This window comes from Narcine bancroftii, chromosome 4 (assembly GCF_036971445.1).
Source record: "Narcine bancroftii isolate sNarBan1 chromosome 4, sNarBan1.hap1, whole genome shotgun sequence".
Classification (NCBI taxonomy): Eukaryota; Metazoa; Chordata; class Chondrichthyes; order Torpediniformes; family Narcinidae; genus Narcine; species Narcine bancroftii.
In genome coordinates, this window is record NC_091472.1 from 15,829,035 (window position 1) to 15,851,248 (window position 22,214).

Consider the following 22,214-nt stretch of genomic DNA (forward strand, 5'->3'; position numbering starts at 1 on the left):
GTCTTCTTCAAAGGAGGCTGCTGCCCGCCAAACTGTGAGGCGCCAAGATGCACGGTTTGAGGCGTTATCAGCCCACTGGCGGTGGTCAATGTGGCAGGCACAAAGAGATTTCTTTAGGCAGTCCTTGTACCTTTTCTTTGGTGCACCTCTGTCACGGTGGCCAGTGGAGAGCTCGCCATATAATACGATCTTGGGAAGGCGATGGTCCTCCATTCTGGAGACGTGACCCATCCAGCGCAGCTGGATCTTCAGCAGCGTGGACTCGATGCTGTCGACCTCTGCCATCTCGAGTACCTCGACGTTAGGGGTGTGAGCGCTCCAATGGATGTTGAGGATGGAGCGGAGACAACGCTGGTGGAAGCGTTCTAGGAGCCGTAGGTGGTGCCGGTAGAGGACCCATGATTCGGAGCCGAACAGGAGTGTGGGTATGACAACGGCTCTGTATACGCTTATCTTTGTGAGGTTTTTCAGTTGGTTGTTTTTCCAGACTCTTTTGTGTAGTCTTCCAAAGGCGCTATTTGCCTTGGCGAGTCTGTTGTCTATCTCATTGTCGATCCTTGCATCTGATGAAATGGTGCAGCCGAGATAGGTAAACTGGTTGACCGTTTTGAGTTTTGTGTGCCCGATGGAGATGTGGGGGGGCTGGTAGTCATGGTGGGGAGCTGGCTGATGGAGGACCTCAGTTTTCTTCAGGCTGACTTCCAGGCCAAACATTTTGGCAGTTTCCGCAAAGCAGGACGTCAAGCGCTGAAGAGCTGGCTCTGAATGGGCAACTAAAGCGGCATCATCTGCAAAGAGTAGTTCACGGACAAGTTTCTCTTGTGTCTTGGTGTGAGCTTGCAGGCGCCTCAGATTGAAGAGACTGCCATCCGTGCGGTACCGGATGTAAACAGCGTCTTCATTGTTGGGGTCTTTCATGGCTTGGTTCAGCATCATGCTGAAGAAGATTGAAAAGAGGGTTGGTGCGAGAACACAGCCTTGCTTCACGCCATTGTTAATGGAGAAGGGTTCAGAGAGCTCATTGCTGTATCTGACCCGACCTTGTTGGTTTTCGTGCAGTTGGATAATCATGTTGAGGAACTTTGGGGGACATCCGATGCGCTCTAGTATTTGCCAAAGCCCTTTCCTGCTCACGGTGTCGAAGGCTTTGGTGAGGTCAACAAAGGTGATGTAGAGTCCTTTGTTTTGTTCTCTACACTTTTCTTGGAGCTGTCTGAGGGCAAAGACCATGTCAGTGGTTCCTCTGTTAGCGCGAAAGCCGCACTGTGATTCTGGGAGAATATTCTCAGCGACACTAGGTATTATTCTATTTAGTAGAATCCTAGCGAAGATTTTGCCTGCAATGGAGAGCAACGTGATTCCCCTGTAGTTTGAGCAGTCTGATTTCTCGCCTTTGTTTTTGTACAGGGTGATGATGGTGGCATCACGAAGATCCTGAGGCAGTTTACCTTGGTCCCAACAAAGCTTGAAAAACTCATGCAGTTTGGCATGCAGAGTTTTGCCGCCAGCCTTCCAGACTTCTGGGGGGATTCCATCCATACCTGCTGCTTTGCCACTTTTCAGTTGTTCGATTGCCTTATATGTCTCATCCAGGGTGGGAACCTCATCCAGCTCTAGCCTTAGGGGCTGTTGAGGGAGCTGGAGCAGGGCGGAATCTTGGACTGAGCGGTTGGTACTGAAAAGAGATTGGAAGTGTTCTGACCATCGGTTGAGGATGGAGATCTTGTCGCTGAGGAGGACTTTGCCGTCTGAGCTGCGCAGCGGGCTTTGGACTTGGGGTGAGGGGCCGTCGAGGCTCTACTCATGTACAACCTTAAATAATCCCTATGCCATAAGTGCTCTGTGATTAGTAAGGGATTACTTATGGTGGTATGTGAGTGGAAAGTTGAGAACCACTGCTCTAGACCCAATTGTTACTGAAATATTTTGCTTGAGAAAAATTGTCATTGATCATTTCCTTTGGAGTTATGAAATCGTGCACATAATGAGTCAATTAAGTACGATTAAAACAGTCATTTTCAAACTTTTTCTCTCCACTCACATACCACCTTAACCATAACCATATAACAATTACAGTACAGAAACAGGCCATCTCATACCGATTTTTAAGTGATCTCCTCTAGTCCCACTTATCTGCATTCTGCCAATAACCCTCCAATCCCCTCACATCTATGCACCTATCCAACCTTTCCTTAAATGACAAAATTGGTCTTGCTTCAACCACCTCTTCCAGAAGGTCATTCCACTCAGCCACTACTCTCAGAGTGAAGAAGTTCCCTCTCATGTTATTTCTAAACTTTTGCCCCCTAACCCTCAACTCATGACCTCTCATTTCAATCTCACCTACCTTCAAGGGGAAGAGCTTATTCGCATCACCTTTCTCTATCCCCTCATAATTTTAAATACCTCTATCAAATCCCCCCTCAACCTTCTACACTCCAATGAATAAAGACCCAGTCTACTCAATCTTTCATTGTATTCTAGATACTGCAATCCAGGCAACATTTTAGTAAATCTCTGCATCCTCTCTACCTTATTGATATCCTTCGTATAATGTGGAGACCAGAACTGCACACAGTATTCCAAATGTGGCCTCACCAATGCCTTGAATAGTCTCAACATCACCTCCCAGCTCCTATATTCTATGCTTTGATTTATAAAGGCCAGCATACCAAAAGCCTTCTTTACCATTCTATCCACATGAGATTCCACTTTCAAAGAACGATGAACTGCTATTCCAAGATCTCTCTGTTGCTCTGCATTCCTCAATGCCCTCTGCTTCACTGCATATATCCTGTTTTGATTATTCTTCCCAAAATGAAGCACCTCATATTTATCAGTATTAAACTCCATCTGCCATCTTTCAGCTCACCCTTCTAAGCCGTCCAAATTCTTCTGCAGTCTCTGAAAACCATCTTCACTATCCACAACTCCCTCAATTTTTGTATCGCCCACATATTTACTCACCCAATTTACCATTCCAATATCCAAATCATTAATATAAATGACAAACAACAAGGGACCCAACACTGAGGCACACCGCTTGTCACGGTCTCCATCCTGACAGACGGGGATCCACCATGACTTTCTGCCATCTTCCTTCTAGCTGCTGTTGATCCATTTGACTATCTCAACATTAATACCTAGCTCCTGAACCTTCCTTACCAACCTTCCATGTGGAACCTTATCGAAGGCCTTACTGAAAACCATATAGAAAAAATCTACTGCTCTACTTTCATCAACCTTCCTAGTCACTTCCTCAAAAAATTCAACAAGATTTGTCAAACATGACCTTCCCCACACAAACCCATGTTGAGTGTTCCTGATCAGTCCCTGCCTCTCTAGATACTTATACATATTATCTCTAACAATACTTTCCATTAGTTTACAGACCACCAATGTCAAACTTACAGGCCTGTAATTGCTAGGCCTACATTTGGAGCCCTTTATAAACAGACAAACCACATCTGGCTCTACACCAATCCTGCGGCACCATGCCCCCTCTAGTGACTTTTGAAAAATTACTGTTATTTCCTCCCTGACTTCCCTCAAGGTCCTGGGTAAAATCTTGTCGGGTCCATGAGACTTATCCACCTTTATATGCCTCAAAGGTACCAACACCTCCTCTTTCCTAATCCCTACATTTTCCATTATTACTCCTTTTGCTTCTCGTATCCTATGTGATTCCATATCCTTTTCCCTAGTGAATACTGAAGAGAAGAACTTATTCAATATCTCCCCCATCTCATTTGGTTCCGCACACAGTTTCTGCTCTAATTCTCTAAGGGACCAATTTTATCCTTCACTCTCCTTTTGTGATTTACATATTTGTAAAAACCCTTTGGATTTACTTTCACCCTGTTCGCTATAGCCACCTTGTACCTTCCATTCGCTTTCCTAATTTCTTTCTTAACCTTCTTTTACAATCCATGTATTTTCCAAGCATCTCATCTATTCCTTGTCTCTCATATTTAATCTAGGCCTCCCTTTTAATTTGAACCAAATTTCTAATCTCCCTTGAAAACCACAGCTCTCTCGAACTTTTGGCTCTTTTTCCTTAACAGGAACATAAAAATTCTGCATCCTCAAATTCTCATCATTAAAAGACCTCTAATGCTCCTCAACCTCCTTCCCATAAAACAAATCAGCCCATACCACTCCTTGCAAATCCCTTCTCATTTCTTCAAATCTGGCTTTCACCCACTCAAATGCCATAATCCTTGGACCAGGCCTATCCCTTTCCTTAATTATATTGAAACTAATGGTACCATGATCACTGATCCCAAGTGTGCCCCATCACCTACCTCAGTTACCTGCCCAACAGTAGATCCAACACTGCCGCTTCGCTAGTCGGCACCTCAACGTATTGCTGCAAAAAACTACTCTGCACACATTTTACAAATTCTAATCCATCCATTCCTTTCACAGAATGTGTTTCCCAATCTATATTAGGAAACTTAAAATCCCCCACTAACACACCCCTGTGCTTATTCCAAATCTCTGCTATTTCCTTACATATTTGCTCCTCTATTACTCACTCCCCACTAGGTGGTCTATAATACATCCCTATAATTGTAACTTCTCCTTTTCCATTTTTTAATTCCACCCATACTGCCTCCCAGGACGAGCCCTCCAATCTATCTCGCATCAGAACCGCTGTAATAATTTCCCTGACAAGCAATGCTACACCACCCCCTCTTTCTCTATGACACAAAAAGCAGCAAAATCCAGGAATATTTAGCTGCCAGTCACAATTCTCCACCAACCACGTCACTAATAGCTACCACGTCATTCTGCCAAGTGTCCATCCACACCTTCAGCTCATCCACCTTCCTTACAAGACTCCTACACTTCAGAGATTTCCCACACCTTTCTCTCTGTTTGTCCCTATCTTTACTCACAACTCTACTATTTATTATCATCAATCCCCCCACCCCCCCATCTCTGTACTGATCATTTTCCTTCTTGATCATCTGTCTTTTCACCCCCAAACTTGGACTAAAAGTCTTCTCTATTTGCAGACTAACCTCCTTCCTGTTCTCCTTTATTTGGACCCCTTCCCCTAACCATACTAGTTTAAATCCTCCTTAGCAGCCCTAGCAAATGCTGCCCGCCAGGTTCCTGGTCCATTCAGTAGATGTCCTACCTCCCCCAAAAATGGTCCCAGTGATCCAAGAACTCAAATCCCTGCCTCTTACTCCACCCCTTAAGCCTGGCATTCATTCTCTACCTGATACTATTCTTGTCTTCACTGCCACGTGGCACAGGAAGTAATCCAGAGATTACTCCCTTTGCAGTCCTTCCTTTTAGCTCCCTATATTCATTTTTTAGGACCACTACACTCTTCCTCCCTATGTCATTGGTACCAAGATGTACCATGTCCTCTGTCTCATTTTCTTCCCCCCCCCCCACCATGATGTGTTGGACATGAGAAGTTACATCCTGGACCTTGGCAACAGGGAGGCAAACCACCATCCATTTTTCTTTATTGAGTCCCCAGAATCCCCTATCTGTCCTCCTAACCATTGAATCCCCTATAACTATTGTCCTCCTCTTCCCTCCCCTATCCTTCTGAGCTACAGAGGCCAACTTTGTGCCAGAGGTACAGCCACTGATTCTTTCCCCAGCATGACTGCCCCCCTCAACAGTACTCAAGGAGGAGGAGGAGTACCTATTGTTGAAGGCTATTCCCTTTCTCTCTCCTAATTGTAACCCACTGATCCTCCTCCCATGATCCCGATGTGACCACCTGGCTATAACTCTTATCTATGACACTCTCCCAGACCAGAGCAAGGTCATCAAGCTGCAGATGCACTTCCCTAACATGGTCCCTGAGATGCTGCAGTTCAGCACACCTAGTGCAGACATGGACGTCCAGAAGACTCCAAGACCTCCCACACCTGGCACTGAGAACAGTAAACTGCTCTCACACACACCCCTTCTCTCTCCCCCTCATCTTACAAAGAGAAAAAAAAACCCATAAAGATAATATGTGACAAATATACAGTCTTACCTTAATCCAGGTATGCTTGACCTCAGCCTCTGCTCGCCAAAGCTTGTTGAGCCAAAGCCTCGAAGCCCCACTCTTTCACCAGGCCACTCACACACTGGGCTGCTCCTCGCTGGCCATTCCTTTGCCTTACCCTCCTTTTATTGGGCCTTGACCAATTAACCCCATCACTCTCACCTCACTCCTCCTCCTCTGAACACTGACCGAGCTCTGGTTGCTGACTCCTCCAACTCGCTGCTCAAACCAACTAGGTCTGAACCCCGTTAAGGACCTGAATTTATGGCCTTATCTTTCTCCTCACTCCTCCTCGCTTCTCCTCCTCCTAACACTGCCTGAGCTCTGGTTGCCACCACCTCCGACTCGCTGCTCGAACCGTAATCCTTTACTAATCACAGAGCACTTATGGCATAGGTATTACTTAACATGGTATGCGAGTGGAAAGAAAAAAGTTGAGAACCTCTAATTTAGATTATGGAATGAATAGCTTTGTTGCCAAGTTTCAATCCAAGTCATGTTTATTGAGATCTGATTGTACAAGTACAACCTAATGAAACAGCATTCTCTGATCCTCGGTGCAAAACCTGCAGACACACAACCAGAAATAGCACATATATAACAAGTATTTTATATATATAAATAAATAAATAAATATTGTTTTGTACAAATGAGAGTCTCGGGTGGTTAGTGTGGGCAGTTCCTTTGGTTGTTCAGTTTCTGATACGAAGGTAGGTGGAGGATCAGGTAGTGTGGAGGAAACGGAGGCTGCATAAGGACAGACAGATAAGGAAAATGGACAGAGAAGTGGAGAGTGTACTGTCATGCACTTTGGTTGAAAAAAATAAATGGGCAGACTATTTTTTAAATGGGGAGAAAATTAAAAATACCCAAATGCAAAGAGACTTTGGAATCCTCATGCAGGTAGTCCAAAGGTAAACTTGCAGGTTGAGTAGGTGGTGATTCATTTCATGCGGAATATATATAAGGGCAGGGATGTTATGTTTAGGCTTTTTAAAGACACTGGTGAGACTTCTCATGGAATATAGTAAGCAGTTTTGGGCTCCTCATTTAAGAAAAGATGTGCTGGTGTGGAGAATGTTCAGAGGAGATTCACAAGGATGAGTCAGGAAATGAAAGGGTTATCAATGAGGAGTTTTCAACATTAGACTGAATGAGGGAAGATTGAATGTTGAAAGGCATGGACAGAGTAGATGTAGAAAAGATGTTTCCCATATTGGGAGAGCCTAGGACAAGAGAGCACTACTTCAGGATTGAAGGGCATCCACTTAGAAGAGAGATGCGGAGGAATTTCTTCAGCAAGAGGGTGGTAAATCTGTGGAATTTGTTGTCACAGGTGGTTGTGGAGGCCAGGTCATTGAGTTTATTTAAGGTAGAGATTGATAGTTTCTTGATTAGCCAAGGCCTCAAAGATCATGGAGAGAAGACAGGGCAGTGGGGCTGAGTAGCTTTGCTGCTAATTTTCACGTTTCTCTCAATTTCATGTGGCTTGTCTCTGATTCTTTCTACTATTTTAATTTAATTGGATAAGCTGGTGATCAATATTAACTCAAGCTAAAGTGATCCTGATGATACATCCTGCAATCGTGATTCCAGGAAATATTGCTTATTATTTTCCATTAGTTTCTCCTTCTCTGTAACAGTGATTTTGTTAATATCTCACATCAAACTAATACTTCCAATATGTTCTGCTTTTTACTCAACACCACTTCAACATGGTTGATTCAGCCCTTAACAGTATTTTTTTTAGACATACAGCTCGGTATCAGGCCATTTCAGCCCACGTGTCCGTGCTGTTCAATTTATACCCAATTAACCTACACCACTGGTATGTTTCGAATGGTAGGAGGAAATCGGAGCCTCCAGGAAAACCCATGCAGACAAGAGGAGAACATACAAATTCCTTACAGACAGCGATTCGAACCCCTGTGCTGATAGCTTGCACTATCAAGGCACTGTGCCATATTTGTTACCTTTCCTACTCTCAATCTTTTTCATGAATACAAGAAAAAGATGAAGGAGACCAACTAATCCTTCAAGCCTGCTTTGCTGTTAACCATCATTCTGATTTGATCTCCATTTTCCATAATTCCCTGATATCCATAAATCTTTATTTTGAATTAACATCACAACTGAGCTGAGTGACAGACTTCCAAGGTATAAAATTCCAAAGGTTCACTATCCTCTGAGTGAGGAAATGCTTGCAATAACTAGATTCATTACTCTGTATGAAATGCAGATGCAATACATAAAAGTGCTAGAGAAATTCAACAGTTCACGCAGCATCCTTAGGAAGTATAAGGTAACCAATATTTTGGGCCTGAGCCCTTTGTCTGAAATCTGGAAAAACAGGAGACACCAAAATAAAAAGGTGAGGAGAGGACAAGGTTGGAAAAAGACAGTGGAGGAACAGAAAAGAGGTAATGGGTGAAGACAGGTGGCAGAATAGAAGAAAAAAAATTGAGCAGCGACGTGGAGAGGACAGAAGGCTAAGTAATGTAGCTCTCTGATAGGAGAAGGAAAGGAACCAGGTGGGGAGCTGGAGAAAGGGGAGGGGTAGGGAAAGAGATAGTCTGGGGGAGAGTGGTAATGGAAATTGGAGAAGTTGATGTTAATGCCTTTTGCTTGGAGACGGCCAAGACTGAATACAAGGTGTTAAATTCAAATTTTTTTATTTTTTAATATTTAGGCATTCAGCACAGTAACAGGCCCTTCTGGTCCACAAACCCATGCTGCCCAATTACCCCAATTAACCTTCAACCCCTATACATTTTTTTTAAAGGAAGGAGGAAACTGGAACACCCGGAGGAAATCCACGCAGACATGGGGAGAACGTATAAACTCCACACAAACAGCGTCGAGTTCAAACCAGAGTGACTGGCGCTATAATAGCATTGCACTAACCAATACGCTAAGTGTGCCGCTCCAATTGTGTGTTGTTCCTCCAATTTGCAGGTGCCCTTGATTTGGCAGAACAGTGCATGAGACCATGGACAGATATGGTGTGTGGAATTAAAATGGTTGGCCATTGGGAGGTCCTTGCTTGTTGCAGCAGACAGAGCAAAGGTGCTCAATGAAATGATCTCCCAATCAGTGTTCAGTCTCCCCAATGTAGAGGAGGCCTCATCGGGAGAATGGATGCAGTAAATGAATCCTACGTATTCACAAGTGAGGTGTTGTTTCATTTGGAAGAACTGCTTGAGGCCCCGAATACTGATGAGGGAGGGGAGAGGTGTAAGAGCAAATGTAACACTTATTGTACACAATATGCCGAATTACTCCAGCATTTTTATGTTTTGCACTCAATCCCAGCATTTGCAGATTTCATTGTTCATGAAATATAGGTGTGCCCTACAACTGGTGTAGAAAATCTCATTAATTCAGGGTGTTAACTTCAAACAATGCCTTGGTACTCAAAGTTTAGAGAAATTTTATTTGAAATAAGTAACAAATACTTACATATCTAAAGTTGGTTTGAAAGGAGATAGATAATGAACCCTAATTGGACAACCAAATATCTTGTTGTGGTAAGTGAACTCCTAAAAATAAAGTAATCCTTTGTTTAAAAATTTGGTATTTTTTAAAACAATGCAAAATATTTAACTTTAGCTTTGTTCATTAACTTTGTGAAGAACTCACCAGGTCTTTTTCTGAGGGCCGACTTAAAACCAACCTAATAAAAAAAAATCACTGTGATATACAGAAATATATTTACATTTTCGAAATAAGGTTAGATTTTCAAGTGTATGGACATTGTTATCCCAATAAATGCAGTGCAAAGAACTCTAAACTTCAGTACAGTAAAACCCCTGTTATCCAGAATTGAAGCAACCAGGAGCCTCAAGCAACCAGCAAAAATTAGCAGAAAATAAATAGGTGAAAATTTATGGAAGTTTAAAATTGGCACACCTCACCGTTAGTTCGCCAATCGCACAACATGCAATCTCAAGCAGCTGGAAAATTCAATTCTCTGGATCTACCAATCTCCATAGGTGCCAAATACCAGGGGTTTTACTGTATAATGCAGTGTTGCATCCTGTGACACACAGTTAATATACCTTCAAGGAAAAAATAATCTGCTGGAGGCTCCAGAATCCAGTGTCTGCCATCTCTTGTGTCTCCAGTAAACCTGGAAGCCTTTGTTTAATCCGACACTCTCAAGAGTTCTAATCATTTGCAAAATTTGTAATGTCTCTGGACATTCAAAAGAGATGAGGCACCTTTAAATTTTTGATTAAAAATTTTTTTAGATATATAGCACAGTAACAGGCTCTTTTAGCTCATAGGCTCGTGCTGCTCAATTACATCCAATTGACCTACAACACCTGGTATGTTTTTGAACGGTGGGAGGAAACCAGAGCCCCCATGAAAAACCCACCCAGACACAGGGAGAATGTACAAACTCCTTACAGACAGCGTGGTCCCAATCGATGGGGTTGTAAAGTTGTTGCGCTACCTGATACGCTAACTGTGCTGCCCCAATGCTAACCGTGCTGCCCCATAGGTGATAGTCAATTTAAACAACTAGTAATATTGTCCAAACAATCTGCTGCAATCTACAGCAGGTTCTGTTTAGTTCCAGATTCTAGCAGTCTCTCATGCACCTCCAGTAATATTGTCCATGAGAATCAAAACCAGGCACTTTAGAAAGTGGGGAGAAAACTCAACAAAGGCGGGTGGAGTATGTGAGATGAGGCAAATGGAAGGGTCAGAGAGAAATAAAAAAAAGGAAAGAGGATAAAATGGAGTGCACCATTTTGTAGAATGGGGAAGCTGGGTGGAATGAGGAGAGGTCACTGGATAGATGAGAAAAACAGATAATCATCTCACTGACAATCTACATAAATTTAGATCTGGTACTGTGGTGGCCCACGAACAGAGACGTGAACTGGCCCACAAAGTGGCTGATGAACACGGCGACTGTGTATACCTGGGGATGACCCCAGCCTTTGTCCCAGGTGACCTCCTGCACGGCGGGAAGATGGTTAACTATGGCAAGAATGCTGGCCAATCCCAGGTTGATGCTTCAATGATGCGGGGCCATAACATCAGCGCCTGGGGCCCATATAAACACAACAGCCAGTACAATAAATAAGTCTTGACTTCAAGGCTTTGGTATGCATGTCATTCTTCTCCACGCTCAGCAGTTGGACCCGAAGATAATGACCAGACAGAGCCAGTGACCATCCACATGGTGTCACTCAGTCTCCCAACATTTTGGGTGTCGGAGCCACAAGTGTGGTTTGAGCAGGCCGAGGCTCAATTCCAGCTTCGACAGATCACTGCCACCAACACCCACTACTTCTACATGGTGAATGCACTTGATCAAGACACAGTGGCAAGGGTCATAGACTTCCTTTGGCAGCCTCCAGAGAAAGGCAAATACGTGGCCATTAAAGAGCTGTTAACCCACACTTTTGGGCTCTCCTGGTGTGAGCGCACCACCCAATTGCTGCATATAAATGGATTGGGGGACAGGGCCCCGTCTGCTCTAATGAGTGAGATGCTCACTTTGACTGAGGGCCATAAGTCTTGCCTGCTTTTCAAGCAGAACTTTCTGGAGCAGCTGCCCGAGGATATCCAACTCTTGCTCACAGACGAGTACTTCAGCAACCCCCGGAGGGTTGCAACCCGGTGGACATGCTCTGGAGAGCGAAGAAAGATACCAGTGCTGTCGTAGACCACATCAGCAAGTCCTGTGAACAACCAACTGCGAGTCCAAGACCAGCAGAGAGGCAAGTTAATACCCTGGGAAAATTCTGCTACTACAATCAACAACAGGGTGTGGAGGCCTTGGCCAAACGTCGTTGATGGCTGCAGCAGTTGGCCCATGTGATAGCCTCCTCCATGTTTGGAACTCCTTGTCAGGCAGGTGTTTCCTGGTTGACAATGGCGGCGAGATAAGCGTCCTGCTCCCCACAGGCCTCAATGCCCGCAACAGCAAGCAGGGCCCAGCACTGAGGGCAGTTAACAGCTCCTCCATCCGGACTTTTGGTACCTGCACCATACCCCTTCAGCTGGTTTACATGGACCTTTACCCTCGCAGCAGTGGTGCAATTGCTCCTAGGGGCCGACTTCCTTCGTGCCCACTGCCTGCTTGTAGACCTCAAGGGACAGCACTTGGTGCATGCCAGAATTTTTCAGACTCTTCCTTTGGCAGAAGCCAAACTACCTTCCCCCCACTTGACTCTTGTAACGCGACTGATTGCATTCAGAGACAAGTAAGGAGTACAAACACACTTTTAATAGCTTACAATCAATGGCTGGTAGACACAATAGTCCTCAGGTGAATCTGAGGTAAGGCGGGAAAACCAGGGTTTATATTGGTGAGGGTGGAGGCAAGGAGCCAGCCATCTGAACAATACATAGACAGTGAATTCCAATACACTGCAACTCTATAATGCTTTCAGATAACAAGTTCGCCCGCATCCTGGTGTAGTTCCCCTCAATAGCGGCACCAAAGTTTGCTGCAACCGAGCTTAAGCATGGGGTAAAGCACCATATTCTAATGAAGGGCCCCCTGATCTACACCAGAGCACACTGGTACACTCCTGAATAGCTAAGCCTAGCGAAGGAGGAGTTCAAGAAAATGGAGGAGCTATGGATTGAGCGGCACTCCGACAGTCCCTTGGCCTCCCCACTCCACATAATGCCAAAAACGGAGGTGGGGTAAGTGGAGGCCATGTGACGAGTACCGCCACCTCAATGAGGCCACCATGTCCAACAGATATCCTGGGCCCCACATCCAAGACTTCACCGCCAATCTCACGGGGCACGGGTGTTTTCCAAGGCGGACCTCATCCAGGGTACTACCAAATCCCAGTTCAATTATAACCCCCTTTGGCCTGTGTAATGCGCATCGAAAGAACCAAAGACGTGTTAATCCAAACCAAGGGTTTTATTAACTAAAAGACTGGAGCATATCACAAGTAGGTCGACCAGTCCAGAATGATCTGAGTCTGGCTAGGAGCAATCCTTTATGACCTGCCAGTAGGTGTGGCTACACTCTCAGCCAATCACAGTCATCCTACACTAACCTCTGTACATATGTGCATATACACATTGGTGATAGAATTTGTACTATCACAGCCTGTTTGAATTCCTATGCATGCCCCTCGGTCTGAGAAACATGACACAAGCTTTCCAGCAGCTGATGGGATGCAGTGGGCCGGGACCTCACATTTGCATTCATCTATTTGGATGATATCCTCATCACTACCTGCAGCCACGAAGACCACATCACCCACCTGAGATGACTGTGTACCCGGTTGAGTGAATTCGGTTTGACAATTAACCCCGTGAAGTGCCAATTCAGCCTGGACACTATTGATTTCCTGGGGCACAGAATAAACAAACACGGGGCAAAACCCCTCCCTGAAAAGATCAAGGCAGCCCAGCATTTCACCAAGCCATGGACTGTAAACAACATTTTACCACAGATCCATACTGGCGGTGGCCCGCATCATGCGCTCCCTCTTCGAGCTTCAAAGAACATTACCTGGGACGACGAGTCTTCAAAGGCATTCCAGAATGCCAAAGACGTGGTGGCCAACGACACCCTCCTGGTACACCCCAGACCAGAGGCGCGTACCATTCTGACAGTCGACGCCTCCAGCATGATGGTAGGAGCCCTACTGGAACTGCTCATTGAAGATCAGTGGTAACCCCTGGCCTTTTTCAGCAAACACCTCCGCCACCAGAGCTCAAATACAGCATTTTCGACTGAGAGCTATTAGTGCTATCCCTGGCGGTAAGACATTTCTGTTACTTTTTGGAAGGTCAGTAATTCAAGGTCTTCACCAATCACAAGCGGTTAACCTTCACCTTCTATAAGGTATCGGACTTGTGGTCGACCCCACAACAGAGATACTTGTTCTACGTGTCCGGATTTACCACGAACATACAGCACATCATGGGGAAAAGCAATATGGTAGCAGCCCTGTTCCGGGGGTCAACTACGTGGCCCACACCAAAGCGCAGCAGCAGGACCCTGAGAACCCTGCGTATAGGACCACCTTCTCCAGTTGGCCCAGGTAACCTGACACTGCTGTGTGACATCTCCACTGGCAGACCTTGCACCATCGTCCCAGCCACATGGAGGTGCCAGGTTTTTGACGCCATACATAACCTGGCGCATCCTGCAATCCAAGCCACAGTCAAGATGGTGGCTCGCAGGTTTGTCTGGCATGGCCTACGTAAGCAGGTCAGCCAGTGGGTCAAGATCTGCATGAACTGCCAGTCCTCAAAAGTGCAGACACACACGAAGGAGCCCACACAGACATTTGAACCAGCGTGGTGCAGATTCAGCCACGTACATATTGATATAGTGGGGCCGCTTGTGGCATAAACTGGGTCCCTGGTCTCGCAACAACCATCACCACATAGCCAGCCCAAACATAATATCCCTAGGGACTTAAAAACTTGTTAGAATGTGTTCGTGTGAAGGGGCGCACACCAGCCGACCCTACAACAACCCTACGAAGAGTCCTACAGGGTAATCAGGGACAACAGCTCCACTTTCGTCCTCGACCTCGGCAGTAAGGAGGAGACCTTTACCATCGACCCCCTGAAGCCGGTATATCTGGACTGTAACCAGCCAGTCTCCCCTCCTCCCCTGTGACACAGAAGCAGACTGCCCAAATCAATGAACAATGGCCCAGTTGCCGGTTCTGGAGGGGATCGTGTCGCAGCACACGCAAGGAGACACGGACCGGCCTGCAAAATAGCCAATGAATGTGGCAAACCCGTGGACCTGGGGGTGACACCAGCTGTCGTCCCAGATGACCTTCTGCAAGGCAGGAAGACAGTGAACTATGGTGGGAGCACCGGCCAAACCCAGGCCGGTGCTCCGATAACCTAGGGCTCTGATGTCAGTGCCTGGGGCCCATATATACGGGAATGCCAGTGCAATAAAACAGTCTGGACTTCAAGGCTTTGGTGTGCGTATTGTTCTTCTCCGCACCTGTGTAACGTGAACGTTACAGTACTATATAATGTTTAAAAGAAAATTCTTTGTATTTTTTATTTTAAAAAAAACCATGCAATTTGGATTACAAGATCAATGAATGCAATCAGTATCCTTAATAATGATAATACTGCTTAATCTAGAATTACCATTAAAGGATCTTGTGAAAATTTTAAGAAGGTATAGTTAAATTAACCATAAAATAATTAATGTAATTTCCCTTGTGCATTACGTAATAATTAATCAAATATTGTAAAATATTACTTCTCACCTAGGAATTGTGATTTTTGTCTTATTTTTGAATGTGCATTCACTTAATTTGGGTCTGAAATAAATAGACAGGTAATTAACACTTAAAGACAAATAAAGCAAAGAAGTATATTAAAAGTACCACATCATGGTTCAAATTAATCAACTGACTGCCGGTTGAAAATGAACATACCAATAAAATAAAATGTAGCTATGATCACAAGTATTTAATTATTTTATGCATCACTACTCCTACACACCTGCTGACTTTCTCATTTTCAGTTCTATCTCCCTCATCTTTTACTGATTTATTGCCCCATTGTTGTCTTCCTTTGCAATGGACGATCTACCGTTGCTTTTGTCACTTAATGTCTCCTCTCCTCCACTCGATCACAAATCTTACTTCTTTATATTCCATAACTTACTGCTGAATTAATTTAAAGCCTGTTAATCTTGCAAGAATGATTCAATGTTGTTGAAAAATGATCGGCCCAAAAATCCTCTGATAGCTGGAATGTTAATTGTCCACTGACAGCACTTCAATAATTGTTTCTTTCGTGGGTCCATTGCTGCAAAGATTTATTTTGCAAAGATCCTAGGTCATGTACTGCAGGTTTACCACTGAGGAATCAAGAAAACAGGAAGGCCAGGCATCATTAAGCAGGACAGAGAGGCCTGGGAGTGAAGTGGGTAAGGAACCCAAGTTTAAGGTCAAGGCATCAGGGTGGTGTCATAGCCATTATCTTCTTGGGGTGAATACTGGAGTTTGGCGTCACGACCAGGATCCATGGCAGGAATGTATGCGGCCAACCGTGATGTTTGGAACCTGTGAGAGAATCATCGCAAAGGATGTAATTTTCAATTAGTGGATGTACCTGAAGCCCATTACTAGCAGCAGACTCCACAGCTGAACCTGATCAAATCCCATTTAAAATGAAATCTTCACATCTGGCAAGGTTTACTTCTGTTTGAGTGGCCTACAGGTATCCAGACTGAGAATAATAGCCGAGTAATGCCAATGTACACAGTTTTAGTCACTGAAGGTGATATCAAATAGCCTTTATGCATCACTGCAGCAGGACACTCCAAGAATCAAGAAGCAAAATCACATGAAGCACATCTTTAATTTCACTTAAAAATTACTTCACGTAAGTGATAGGAGCAGGACTAGGCCATCCAGCCCATCAAGCCTGCTCCGCCATTCAATTAGATCATGGCCAATCTGATGATAGGCTTATCTCCACTTACCTGCCTTTTCCTCATATCCCTTAATTCCTTTACTTTGTAAAAATCTATCCCAACCTTGTCTTAAATATATTTACTGAGGTAGCCTCCACTCTTTCAATGGGCAGTGAATTCCAAAAATTTGCCATCCTTTGAGAAAAGCAGATCTTCCTCATTCTCTGTCCTAAATCTACTACCCTGGATCTTTACGCTATGATCCCAGTTCCCGTTTCCCCCACCGATGGGAACAATTTACCTACCTCTATCTTATTTATGCCTTTCATAATTTTATACGTTTCTATAAGATCCTTTCGCAATACACCTGAAAGAACAGTATTTCTGAAGCCATCAATATGAAATGTAACTCTGTTTATCTCTACAGATGCATCCTGACCTCTTGAGCAGTTAAAAATGTTTTCTTTTTCATTTTGGATTTTCATCACCTGCAGTGTTTCACTTTTACTGCAATGTCCTATGGGATCATTTTGTAAAAGTGATTTAAAATCTGCCCAAGAAATTAGCCTTAAAATCTCCCACTCTTAATAGATACTTCTACTTCTCTTTGTAGATGGGGATTTTATTTAAATACACAGTTTGAACTCTATCACATTATGCCCATCTATAAGGAAGAGAACTTAGTACCTGTACCAGAACGGGCACTAATAGTTTAATTTTTTTTTGTTGACCTTGTATCTAAGTGCTGCTCCACACAAGGTCCCATCAGGAAAGTACAGGTATAGACCTTCCCTACAGTGGCTGGATTTCCTAATTGCCAAGGACTATTCCTTTAAACTATCAAATGAGATAGAGTCTGTTTGTTTTCCAATCAGTACAGGAAGTGAATGTCCGATGATGGGGTACAGGAGAAAGAGGTCATATGACAGGATTTCCAGGAATAAATGTAAGCAGAGACAGAAACTGAGCTATCAGCACAAGTATTTTTTCCAAGGTGGGAAGGCAAAGGTGGAACTATTTAAATTGTCAAATGTAAAGAAAGGTCATACCTGACAACACATATGTGCTTATTCAGAGGACAGCCAACTGAAACATGCGCAACCTGTGAAGTAAATGTTTACAAATTGATTCGCTACACTCTTCCTCCTCTTATACAAGCTATACAAACTTTCAGGGGAGAAAGAGGTGGTGATGAGAGATGATGAGAAAGAGAACATTGTAGGCTTGAAAATGGCTGTTGGATTTCACTCCAAGAGGACAGTAGACGAAAGAATGAGAAAATGATATCTCATCTGGAAACTCCATATTTCCCAATTTCTGTCCTGCACCACCCTCATCCCACGAGATGGAGAGCACTCCTTACATCACCATAAATATCACAGTCATAAAATTTTACAGTACTGGATGCTATTGTCCTCATTATCACTGCAATGGCTTTTTGAAAGCATTATTCAATCATCCTACTTGGCCAAGATAAAACTCGCAAATTTAGAAGGAAAAGGCATGGCTTTTAAATTCAGTTCATCCTTTATTGTGCACTCTGTGAAATGCATTCCTCATCTAGCAGTTCTACCTAGGAGTTTCCTTTGGCTAGGCAATTTCCTCAGTGCCTAGAACATGGAACAATACAGCACAGTACAGAACAGTATAGGCCCTTCGCTCCTCGATGTTGTGCTGATCTGTATATTCCTTCCAAAAAAAGTTATAAACCCTACCTACCCCATAACACTCTATTTTCCTTTCATCCATGTTTCTGCCTGGTCTCTTAAATGCCCCCAATGTTTCAGCCTCCATCCCCAGGCACCCACAACATTGCCCTTGGTTTATTATCCCTCCATCAATGAAGAGCAGCAGGACACTTGTTTATTATGCAAAATAATGCAATGTATACTTTCTGTAGGTGCATATGTTAACATATTAAGATACTATTCTAAAGGCTGATCAATAAGAAAATATTCAATGTTAAAATCTCCATCCAACCAATATTTCTCCAGGAAAAAACAAGAGATTTTATTTCAAAGAGTACCAAATAATATTCAGCCACAAAGAAAGGAAATGAACCCACAACACATTGTGGTGGAACACTGTATTGCAGTCATTGTACTGGTTGGCTCACCCCCAATACTATAACTCCTCCCCCTCCAGGATTCCTAATAAAGGCAGTATTGCCCAATCCCCTCCCTCAGTAGTGCCTTGAAATCAGGCCAAGATATGGCTGTATGTTTATAGTCATTAAAGCCTATTCATCTCGAATTCTGGTCTGTCAGTCTAGTTGATAGCGCTACACACATGTCCTGGGGTTTTAAATAGGATAGGAATGTGGAAACCAGAGTTCACAAAGTGTACTGCCCACTGACAATGTTATTATAATATCTTTTGGTCAGTTTTATATTTTAAATATAAAATTAGGCTGAACTATTTATTTAGTACAGTGATCACTGAATTGCAAAAGAGAGATTATATTAAAACAGGTTGACAGAGATGTTACTCTGTGTGGTGAAGCCCGTGGCAGTGGCCTATGCATTTATGTCAACACAGAATGGTGTACAGATTCTGCAAGTCCGATGCAGGACAGGCAGACACGGTTGCAGCGGTTGCAGGGGAAAATTGGTGGGTTGGGGTTGGGTGTTGGGTTTTTCCTCCTTTGTCTTTTGTCAGTGAGGTGGGCTCTGCGGTCTTCTTCAAAGGCGGTTGCTGCCCGCCGAACGGTGAGGCGCCAAGATGTGCGGTTTGAGGCGATATCAGCCCACTGGCAGTGGTCAATGTGGCAGGCACCAAGAGATTTCTTTAGGCAGTCCTTGTACCTCCTCTTTGGTGCACCTCTGACACGATGGCCAGTGGAGAGCTCGCCATATAACACGATCTTGGGAAGGCGATGGTCCTCCATTCTGGAGATGTGACCTACCCAGCGCAGTTGGATCTTCAGCAGCGTGGATTTGATGCTGTCGGCCTCTGCCATCTCGAGTACTTCGATGTTAGGGATGAAGTCGCTCCAATGAATGTTGAGGATGGAGCGGAGACAACGCTGGTGGAAGCGTTCTAGGAGCCGTAGGTGATGCCGGTAGAGGACCCATGATTTGGAGCCGAGCAGGAGTGTGGGTATGACAACGGCTCTGTATACGCTTATCTTTGTGCGGTTTTTCAGTTGGTTGTTTTTCCAGACTCTTTTGTGTAGTCTTCCAAAGGCTCTATTTGCCTTGGCGAGTCTGTTGTCTATCTCGTTGTCGATCCTTGCATCTGATGAAATGGTGCAGCCGAGATAGGTAAACTGGTTGACCGTTTTGAGTTTTGTGTGCCCGATGGAGATGTGGGGGGGGCTGGTAGTCATGGTGGGGGGCTGGCTGATGGAGGACCTCAGTTTTCTTCAGGCTGACTTCCAGGCCAAACATTTTGGCAGTTTCCGCAAAACAGGACGTCAAGCGCAGAAGAGCTGGCTCTGAATGGGCAACTAAAGCGGCATCGTCTGCAAAGAGTAGTTCACTGACAAGTTGCTCTTGTGTCTTGGTGTGAGCTTGCAGGCGCCTCAGATTGAAGAGACTGCCATCCGTGCGGTACCGGATGTACCGTCTTCATTGTTGAGGTCTTTCATGGCTTGGTTCAGCATCATGCTGAATAAGATTGAAAAGAGGGTTGGTGCGAGAACGCAGCCTTGCTTCACGCCATTGTTAATGGAGAAGGGTTCAGAGAGCTCATTGCTGTATCCGACCCGACCTTGTTGGTTTTCGTGCAGTTGGATAACCATGTTGAGGAACTTTGGGGGGCATCCGATGCGCTCTAGTATTTGCCAAAGCCCTTTCCTGCTCACGGTGTCAAAGGCTTTGGTGAGGTCAACAAAGGTGATGTAGAGTCCTTTGTTTTGTTCTCTGCACTTTTCTTGGAGCTGTCTGAGGGCAAAGACCATGTCAGTAGTTCCTCTGTTTGCGCGAAAGCTGCACTGTGATTGTGGGAGAATATTCTCGGCGACACTAGGTATTATTCTATATAGGAGAATCCTAGCGAAGATTTTGCCTGCAATGGAGAGCAGCGTGATTCCCCTGTAGTTTGAGCAGTCTGATTTCTCGCCTTTGTTTTTGTACAGCTGCTCTCAGTGAAGTCCGCCTGGCAGATGTAGGCAGCCTCCAAGAACGCGGCGCGGGCTACACACTCTACTGGTCTGGCAAGCCTTTGGATGAACGACGCCTATCTGGTGTAGGCTTCATGGTCAAGAACTCCATTGCCTCCAAACTCGAAAACCTCCCAACAGGCCACTCGGACCGGATCACTCCCCCTTCAAAACAAGCGTCGCATCACCCTCATTAGTGTCTATGCTCCAACCCTCCAGGCGGAACCAGCAGAAAAGGACAAGTTCTACACTGACCTGCGCAACCTCATTCAACGCACCCCTACAGCTGACAAGGTTGTCATCCTTGGCGACTTCAACGCTCGCGTCGGCAAAGACTCAGAAACCTGGCCAGGAATCCTGGGCAAGCATGGTGTCGGCAAGTGCAACGACAATGGGCGCCTCCTGTTGGAGCTCTGTGCAGAACAGTGGCATGTCATTACAAACACCCTTTTTCAGCAGAGGGACAGCCTGAAGACTACCTGGATGCATCCCCGATCCAAACACTGGCACCTCCTGGACTACGTACTGGTGCGAGAAAGAGACAAACGAGATGTGCTCCACACCAGGGTCATGCCCAGCGCGGAATGCACTGACCACCGGCTGGTTAGCTGCAAGCTCAATCTTCACTTCAAGCCAAAGCCCAGGAACAGTAAAGCCCCCAGAAAGAGGTTCAATGTTGGAAACCTGCAGTCAGATGAAGTGAGAGGAAACTTCCAGGCAAATCTCAAAGCAAAGCTCGAGGATGCAATCCGCCTCACGGACTCGTCCCCTGTAACCCTCTGGGATCAGCTGAAGACTACCATATTGCAATCCACTGAAGAGGTACTGGGCTTCTCCTCCAGGAAAAACAAGGACTGGTTCGACGATAACAGCCAGGAAATCCAGGAGCTGCTGGCAAAGAAGCGAGCTGCCCACCAGGCTCACCTTACAAAGCCGTCCTGTCCAGAGAAGAAACAAGCCTTCCATCGCGCATGCAGCCGTCTTCAGCGCAAAGTCCGGGAGATCCAAAATGAGTGGTGGACTAGCCTCGCCAAGCGAACCCAGCTCAGCGCTGACATTGGCGACTTCAGGGGTTTTTACGAGGCTCTAAAGGCTGTGTACAGCCCCTCACCCCAAGTCCAAAGCCCGCTGTGCAGCTCAGACGGCAAAGTCCTCCTCAGTGACAAGATCTCCATCCTCAACCGATGGTCAGAACACTTCCAATCTCTTTTCAGTGCCAACCGCTCAGTCCAAGATTCCGCCCTGCTCCAGCTCCCTCAACAGCCTCTAAGGCTAGAGCTGGATGAGGTCTTCACCCGGGATGAGACATCTAAGGCAATTGAACAACTGAAAAGTGGCAAAGCAGCAGGTATGGATGGAATCCCCCCAGAGGTCTGGAAGGCTGGCGGCAAATCTCTGCATGTCAAACTGCAAGAGTTTTTCAAGCTTTGTTGGGACCAAGGAAAACTGCCTCAGGACCTTCGTGGTGGACTAATATATGTATATACATACACAAAAAGTTGATACCAAACTACAAAAAGAGATAGTGGGAAGGGGTGCAAAAAAAATCTCATCTATTATGTAAGAATTATGACGTTCAAATAAAAAAAAGGAGAGAATTTCTAAGCAGGCCATTAGGGCCCAGGGAATGGATTTCTTTGATAAGGATTGATGAAGATGACTTCAATATTTAGTTGGAGCAATAAAGGTGAGGG

General features: G+C 45.0%; 1 protein-coding gene across 1 annotated transcript in view; it reads right to left on the bottom strand.

The window, feature by feature from the left end:
• Positions 1-22,214, bottom strand: part of LOC138762346 (cation channel sperm-associated auxiliary subunit epsilon-like) — a 210,417-nt gene that overhangs the window by 67,999 nt on the left and 120,204 nt on the right. The window contains exons 15-18 of the mRNA XM_069936115.1: positions 17,468-17,520; positions 15,262-15,315; positions 9,665-9,698; positions 9,485-9,564 (exon numbers count right to left, since the gene is read on the bottom strand). Coding sequence (XP_069792216.1) covers positions 9,485-9,564; positions 9,665-9,698; positions 15,262-15,315; positions 17,468-17,520 — 221 coding nt within the window. The remainder of the gene's footprint in view (positions 1-9,484; positions 9,565-9,664; positions 9,699-15,261; positions 15,316-17,467; positions 17,521-22,214) is intronic.